Below are 8,773 nucleotides of genomic sequence, written 5' to 3'. Positions count from 1 at the left end.
TTAGAGGACAAGAAGTATAGGATTTGGTTAATATCACGATACTTTTTCCATCTTTACTTTTGGTAGGCTAGTCTTCTTTCCTATGCAAAAATTGACACATACTCAATTCTGTCATCAGCAAATTCCCACAAAGCCAAGAGGCTTGTTCCCTTCTGCAGCTACCTCAGAGGGCAAGGATACTCCTTCTGTTCCTCCCTTCAAGCAAACCCCAGAAGTTTGTATGCTCGCTTCAACATTGGCAACACTGTTGGTGCTGGGTACAAGTTGGAAGCTGATGCCGTGTTCTGCTGGGTTTTTGTTTTCCTCCAGATAGCCATTTTCAAAGTTGAGGATGCATAAAAACATACCAGAAGGTAAAGCTTGTAGGTAGAAGTAGTATCTTGCATCACATTAAATAATGTGGCTAAAGAAAGTAGGCAGGCTTTTGGATGCGCAACCCATCTTTAGGTCTAAAATTAAAGAAGCAGATTTCAAAGGTAAACACAAACTGAGAACAACTGTTCAATAATTTAATTGGATGTGTATCTAGGCCATCTCTGAAGGAAAAATCAGGTGCTACTGATGAAGCAGACGTGACCCAAAGGGCTTCTTTAGCATCAGAAAGCATGGGTGTGAAGGGACGGAGAAAGGTACTCCAATGTTTTTGGAACGTGTAGTGCTATCAGCAGGGAGATGGGTATTATAACGAGCTATAAAATCAGTATCTCTATTAAATCCTTGGTTTACATATCCACTAGGATTATGAGTTTTGTAGGTTTGACTTTGAAAAAACATTTTGTGGGTTTATCCTGAGGATGTTAAGCCTGAAATACTATAGCTGGAGTAACTGCTTTATGAAAAGTGTTTCCACAATTTGCTTAATTTATTGATTGCATGCAAGTCGCTTCTAGCGAGCGGTGCGTTTATTTTCACCTACGCAGTTACCACAAAATCATCTGGTGCAAAGGACGAAGGATGTTCCACTCCAGGAAAGGAAAACAACGCATCTAAAAACGCTCCCGCTTGAAGCACACCCGAGCTAACTCGGGCACGTGCGCCACCCGACCACCACCGCAGACAAACCAGGTTATCTGAAGACTGAAGACCCGCGGGCAGCGCAGGGCGGGAGGCAGAAAGGGCCTCCCCTCGCCAGGAGGGCCGCCCCTCACCCCAAGCCGCAGGCAGGCCTTCTCCCACGGCAAACCAGCCCACGGCCCCGCCGTCCTGAGCCGGGCAGGGCCGGCCCGGGCCCGCTGCGCATCCCTCATCCCTCCTTCCCGCCGGGACACGCCAGACGTGAGGGGAGCCCGGAGAAACCCATAAAAGGGCAGAGCCGGCATTAACTAGCTCCCCTAAAGACTCTAGGCGTGCGGGTACAAGACCTTTACAAACAGCTGAGGCCGGGTGGGGGGGTCCGCACCCTCCCTCCCCGGCCGCAGGGCGAGCAGGGGACGGGCAGCACCGGGGGAGCCCCGCCGTGGGCGCAGCGAGGCGCCTCCCCCGCGGCCGGTAGCGGCGGCGGCGGGGGCCCAACGGCGACGCCCGCCCGCCCGCCCTCTCTCCGCGCATGCGCGGCCGCCCCGCCGGCGGCGCGGTGCACGTGACCGGGGAAGGCGGGGAGGGGACGGGCGCGCGGCGCTGCGTCTCTGTGGGCCCGGGCCGGCGGCGCAGAGGGGAGGGGGAGGATCCATCATGGCGTCTATGCAGGTGAGGAGCCTGCGGCGGAGCCGGGGCAGCGCCGGGGCGCGGGGGCCGAGCGGCGGCGGCGGCGGCCCCGAGCCGGGAGGGAGCCGTTCCCCCGGGCGGGTGCGTGGCGGTGCGCTCTGGAGAGCGGTGCGGGCGGAGGCAACCGCCGGGGCAGCGGCTGAGGGGATCGGTTGCGTGGCGGCTCCGGCGCGGCCGCGGGGGTAGGGAGGGCCGGCGGCCGCTCGGCAGGGACGGGGAGGGCAGGGTAGGGCCGGCCCGGCGCCGGGATGGAGCTGAGACCCGCGGGGACAGGCTGCGAGGGGCGAGGCCGGGCTCCGGCTGCGGCGAGGGAGGGAGGAGGGAGCCGCAAGTGAGGGCGGGCGGGGCGGGATGGCGGGCGGGGGAGGAGGCGGGAGGCGCCGGGGGGGGCCAGTTGCCTCGGGGAGAGGTCTGGCGGCGATGCCCCCTCTCCCCCTCGGCAGGGTTTTAGGGGGCCGCGGCTTCGCTGGGCGATGTGGGAGGTGGCGGGGTCGTCCCCCTCCCTCCCCCGGCGGTGCGGCCGCGGCGTAGCGGAGGGGGTCAGGGAGATACACACACCCCAGCACCCCCCCGGTGACACCGTGAGGACGGTGTCGAAGGATGTAACCAACAACTGCATCTTGCCGGGCGTTTCTGGGGGTGCGGCACTGTAATTCTCCGGTACGGGGGGGGGCTGGGACAGGCAAGTTTTGTCCCAAGCCGTGTGCCCGTGGGGTCCTCTTTCTCTCCGTAAATTGAGATTGTAGCGTGGTGTCAGTCCTGTGGACAGATAACGTCTGGTTTTACTTGGTTGGATGGGGTTGCTGTGGGTACAGTAGCATGAAACATCCTGCTGCTTGACAGGTATTTCCAGCTGAATTATTTATTCATACCTTCTCCGAAGGAGTTCTTAAATAGTAGCTGCAGAAATTGCTCTGGAAGAATGGATCACTTTCACTGTGTGCTGCTCCGAGTGGGTGGTGATTTATTGAGAGGGGCAGGAGAAAAGATTGCTGGGTTTTGTGGCAGTGGCCCCTGTCCTCCCTTATTTCACCTGTAACTGTTCTGCTTTTCCTTGAGTTTTTACAGTTTTCCATTTTGTTTTTAGATCTGGATGATCTGGCACTTCTGTTTTCTTTCTCAAACTGCTGCTTCTTTTCTCTTTCTTGTTTTCATTTTGGTCCAGTATAACTTACATTTTTTGTCACTAGTACTGAAACGGACCAGAAGGAATGTACAAAAACAATGACATGAGTTTAATTGTCCTGATAGCCTCGATTTAGCATAGCTAAAAAAGGGTTAAAATGTTAAAGCATTGAACTTTATGGGGTAAACATTTTACTGATGAAGTGTAGAAGCATAAAAAAACCCATGGTGTGTCTGAGTTATTGAAATGAAACGGGATCAAGAACTTGAACATACTGTACAGAATGTTCTTCATTTAGCAGTACCATAGGTAGTCTGATCTGCCTTCATTTTATCAGCTCTATCTGGAAAATGCGTTTTGTACTGCTCTTTTAATGCTCAGACTTTCACAAGCGTAACTGCAAAATAGAGGCAATAATTTATTAAGTAGTATCTTTTCTAAAACTGTTTGAAAACTATAGGGAAATGACAGTTGTGAAACTTGAAGGAGGCACTCTGTGGGACTTTGTAAACCTGTGCTGTGTGGCTGTCTCTGGCCTAGTAAACAACTTTCTGTAGCTTGCTTCACCCCTCGTTCCTGTTGCTCCCTCTGTAAAGGGGAAATAAGGGTTACAAATTAAATAAGTTTGTTTAGGATATATGAATGATAAATATTGCCTAGAAGACAAGTTATGTGTGGAGGGTAGTACTCACTTCCTGAAAATATGGTCATGGTAAATCTAAGGTTGTAATTGCTTTCATTTTAGAAATACCAGCTGTTAAGAATACACTTTTTTTTAAAATGGTGTTCTCTTGTCTTCTGATGAGAGATTCAAGAAAACTTATGGAGTCTTTTTGTCTATATGTTGTATAATGTTCTGATGACTTATTCCTGAGTTTAGTAAACTACTAATTTAGTAATGTAGTTTAGCAAATTGGAAAAGAAATTGTCTGGGACTTTTTTTTTTTAAAGGAAGCATAAATGAAAAATTAGTAAGTGAACTGTAAAATTAGGAAGTTTCTCAATAGTAGACACCTTCCCAGGTCAACAAGACCTCAAGGCTCTGAATTCTTCTATTAATTAACATCTAAATCTTCAATGCAAAAAAAAAAAAATTACAAAGGAAACTTGTATATAATTTTAAGGGTGTTTTTGGTTCAAAATAATTTAATTTATTAGTGCTGATGTTTAATATGTAAGTTGCCTGAGATAAAAAGGAGACATCCTTTTTCTGATTATGTACAGTGTTTTTAAGTACCCAGTGTTTAATTGAAATGTTTGTGTAACTTATTGCACTCTCTAACTACCAGTAGTCTATCACTGTACTATTGTGGCAGTATTATTTATATTTCCCATAAGAATGATCTATTGGTATGCTAAATATGTTTTAGTTACTTCTTAAACTGCCATAATTTTATACAGCAATGTATGACGCCCTAGGTTAATTACATCTTATGTTTACAGATCCACCAAAATTTCTGTGTTTAACTTAAAGCTAGAGTTATCTGATCAGCCCTAAGTCAGCCTACAAGGAAAGTTTTGAAACTGTAACAAGTCACCTCTTTTTGCCAATAGCACTGAAGATCAGCCTGAAGAGATACTATGCATCAACTGAACAGCAGTAACTTGTAAAACTCCTGTGTTTGAGTCTTTATGTGTACTATTTAAATTTGTGATCTTTGTCTGTGTGGACATTCTTTAATGGTAGTTTTCTGTAATGCTTTTCTTCTAGAATAATAGAAGCCAATGTTGAAGAGATCCTGTGTTTTGTTTTCTAACCACAGAGTTGTCCAAAGTGGTGGCTAATTTGCCACTGCTGGGTTGATTTAAACCTGGTTTGCCTAACTTTAAGCAAGTGATAATTTTTTTTCTTAACAAACAAACTTTGGAGGAAAAGCGTTTTTTCCCAACATTTTTCCCAGAAGAAGCCCCAGCTTGTGCAACTTCTTCCTAAAAAAAACCCAGAAATATTCTGAAAAGTTGTAAATTGTATAGAACAAGTGAATAGAATGGATTTGCTTTAGAAAATTCAGTATAGCATCTTTAGTAATCTGAAGTCTTAAAGCTACAGATAACATAAAAATGCGGCAAATGCTGAAGAAATAATAAGCAATAAACAGTTGTTCTCAGAACAGCTGGAAAGACAGAACTTGCATTAAGAATAGAAGAGTAGGTAAAAAATAGAACCAAGGAAGTTCAGCTGAAAATGTACAGAAAATATATCATTGCTGTACAAAGTGCTAGATACCAACTATTTGCATCTTGAACTTGAAAGATCGGCTTTATTCATAATACTTGCATTTTAATTACTATTGTTTTACCTTTCCCCTCTTTTCATTTTTAATACCATGTTACTTCAGGCCCTGCATTATGGTTGGACATATTTAAACAGCTTTCACAAACATGTCTATGGGAACAGTTTTAGGTTTGCATTTTATCACCAAAATAACCTCTTGTCTTTTCTTTAAAGTTAGGTACATGAGATTTGTACATGTAGATATTTAAATCTGATTAAATACAGAGCTAATGTAATTAATAACACAAACAGCTTTAGTAAAGAGTGTAGAATGTTAGCCTTCACCATGCATTTCTGTTATCAGGAAATTTATTTTTTTTTTTTTTTTTTGCCCTTGAAAACTGCCTGTTGGTGGGCTGCCATCAAAATACATGCACACACCAAAATAAAGGGCTACTTGAAAAGTCTTGTTCCGGCAATAGAATTTTTTTCAAAATGCATGTCTAAACAGGCATTTAATAAAATAATTGTGCTAGATGACAATGCAGAATTCATGTTACAGTTTGAAAGCACCAGAAACTTTTATCACAAAACACAAACCAGTAGCAATATAAAAGTTTCCCACAAGTTTCACTCCAGTGTTTTCAGCCAGTGGGGTAGGGGGTGGCAAAAATGCATACAGGCTACTGAAATTGCAAGAAAAATTATGTACGCTTTCTGTTAAAGTTCCTTGGTTCTATTCTATACCTGCTATTGGTTCTATTCTTTACCTGCTCTCCTAGTCTTAGTGAAAGTTCTGTGTTTCCAGCTGTTCTCAGAACAATTGCTTATTGATTAATCTTTCTTCAATATTGGCAGCATTTTTATTTAATAATTTGGAAGTAATTTTCTCTACTTATTTGACAGCTTTGTCCAGGAAAAAGTTCTAAACTATTTTTAATATATCTTCCAAAAAACCCCAATAAACCCAGCGTTGAGTGAGGAAAGTTTTCAGCCAACTGGAACTTCACTGATGATGCACATGTGTTCTGTACTGTTAAACATCACAGTATGGGATGCTATTTGTGTTGTTTCAAACAAAATATTTAGAAAATAAAAAGAAAATGAGTGGTTACTGTAACTATATATCCAATTCTGGGGTATAAACACAAGGAAATCATTGGTAGTTAGTAACAGCTTTAAGTATTTAGTGGTGCCATTGGTGAAATACTGTTGAAGATAAACATTTCAATCATTTTTTAAACTGAAAAATGCAAGCACCATATTTGAGACCAGAATGAGTTGAAAGTAAAAAGCATTTCTCCTGTCCACTAAGAGATTGTTAGTCCTTTATGTAACCTTCAGTTACCAGTCTGTACTGATATGTGGTATATTAGCTTTGGCATGTAGCCTTGCTACAGTAAAATAAGATAAATACAAAGTTTATAGTTATTTTACCAAGATCAGATAGTCTAATCTTGGGGGTTTTTTTTAATAAACTTTTAAAGTGAGTTCAATATCAAGTGAAGTTTAAAATTTATAGTCTTTAAGTCAGTAAAGGTAAATAAAATAGAAGTTATGGCTTTAGGCCCTGAAGAGTCTCAATTGCTTGTTTTTGTATCTGCCTGCGTAAATAGAATTTTGGGAAACATTTTGCTGTGCAGCAACTGCACAATTTTTGAGCTAGAATGGAAGAATTCACTTCTGAAAAAAGAAAGCAGTAGTAGACAAGTTTACTGAAACTGGTGTCACTGAGCATTATCAGCAGATCTTTCTTCCAAATAGACCAACTATACAGCTATACGAACTGTATAGCTAAAATATAGAAAACTATGAATGCTTTCAACCTGTCACGTTGAACATTGATATGTCATGAATATGTGTGTGATTTAAATCAGGAAAATAAAAGCAGGCAGATATTTATTGTAAAGAATGGTTATTCCAGTTGATGTTAAATATTTTTTGCTCAGAGTTGGATAATGTCTTGTACTTGCTTTTAGGCCTAACTATTCAAGCTCTGAGAAGGGGAAAAGAGAAAACAATGAATTTGCAAAAGCCAGGGAATGTTGTCTTGTTAAGCTGCTCCCTTGGAAAGCTCTGTGAGTTTGTAATTAATAAGCTAAAGCAGCTTAGCTCAAACAATGTGCAAAACTCAGTGATCAAGCACTTTCTTTAATTGTTTGCTCAAATTCTACCAAGCTAAGACTTTCAGACTAAAGGATCTTCACTATATGTTATACAGGCATAGGCTGTACTGGTGAATACTCCCAGAGAGTATGTGATTAAATTATCCCTATTAATATGAAAGAGAGAAGGCACAACTTCTGTTGAACATACCCGTAGTTATGGCTGTGTCCAACAAATACAAGTGTGTTTGGTATAATGATAATGTCTCTTATGTAGCCTTGGTTTACAACTGAGAGACAAGCTTTCAAGCAGTTTACAGGCTAAAGTTTCTACCGGGGCAAAGGGGAACAGGACGATGAAGGGATTTTGCTCAGTACTTGGAGCCAAAAATTGTGTCTTGCACGGTTTTGAAGTAGCGAAGGACTGTGACAAAACTATCAGCTGGGGATTGTTTTTTTTGCCTTTCGAAGGGAGGAAGAGACAATATTGCCCATTCATTGAAACCTGTTGTAACTTCATTTGTTAAAACCAAATGAAAATAAAGTAAATAGGTTGAATGTTTTAAAATAAAAAGAGCCAGTATGAAACCTTTTGTGATAGAATGAAGGTCAGGTAACCTGTCTTCTGCCTGCTTTTGATAGTTCAGTGCTTTTAAAAGGTATTCTGGAATTGGTGCCAGCCTTTGCAGGTTTTTTTTGTTGTTGTTTTTGTTTGTTTTTCCTCTAAGGTGACCTTAATCACTGGAATGAAAAAACAGGTATCAATCTGGGGTGGCAGGGGAAGAAGGGAGGGAGCCTTGTCATTTGCCTTCCTGGGAGCAGTATTAATGTATTAGAAAAGAAAGGACAGAAATTAACAGTGGTAGCACAGGAATTGCGAGACATCTTATTTTTGATAATTAATGATCTGATTGAGAATACTAGCTATTCATCATTTCATACACAGTATTAAAAAATAATTTTCTCCTTTGGTGATTACAAAGTTGTTTGTTGTATTTTTTTATTCAACTTAATTAAAAATACTGTTTGATCAGCCTCAAGAAGAAAATCCTGTATATATATCAATAAATGGTGATAATAGTTTACGAGAGTATAGCAAATATTATCGCTAAAGGTCTGCAGGACTAAAATGCTTCATAGAATTTGATACTACTTATTCACGTAGATTTATTTATTTCTTCTTGATTAGAAATTGTTGGCCAATAATGAGAAGGGACAAGGAAACTGAATGGATTGAGGTTTCCTAAGTTAAATTCTCTCCCTGTCATGTTTAGGGATATGGATTTGATGAGTATTTAAATCTTGTTGCAGTTTACAACTTCCAAGATTTTGACCCTTTTCTTTCCAAAAGGCTTTTTATCAGAATACAGGATTTTATCTTGGTTATCAACCTTTGAAACGGTTTTTATAAGGATGAGAAATTCCCTGATAGATATATGGTTGTCCTTATTGTGCCAGCCCTTGCTGTTGTCTTAAATTCATTTCTTTAACTGAAGCAGCTCAAATAATGCCAGACTCTTGTCCTTAAAAGATAAAATTATTTGTGTTTGACTTTTTAGTACTGTGTGAGGCTTGTGCTGGGCATTGGTACATTTGAAGACTCTGTTTATGAAGCAGATGACT

The 8,773-nt window shown here is 41.8% G+C and overlaps 1 protein-coding gene across 2 annotated transcripts in view; it reads left to right on the top strand.

The window, feature by feature from the left end:
* The first annotated feature begins 1,585 nt into the window (after positions 1 to 1,585).
* The window catches only part of UBE2W (ubiquitin conjugating enzyme E2 W), a 33,529-nt gene continuing 26,341 nt past the window's right edge, over positions 1,586 to 8,773 (top strand). For both annotated transcript variants that reach the window (XM_075023456.1, XM_075023457.1), the window contains exon 1: positions 1,586 to 1,686. In XM_075023456.1, the coding sequence (XP_074879557.1) occupies positions 1,672 to 1,686 (15 nt within the window). In that variant the 5' untranslated portion in view covers positions 1,586 to 1,671. The remainder of the gene's footprint in view (positions 1,687 to 8,773) is intronic.

The sequence above is a fragment of the Buteo buteo genome, chromosome 3 (assembly GCF_964188355.1).
Source record: "Buteo buteo chromosome 3, bButBut1.hap1.1, whole genome shotgun sequence".
NCBI classification, from domain to species: Eukaryota; Metazoa; Chordata; class Aves; order Accipitriformes; family Accipitridae; genus Buteo; species Buteo buteo.
Note: the sequence above shows the minus strand (reverse complement) of the source record. Positions and strands in the feature narration are given on the sequence as shown.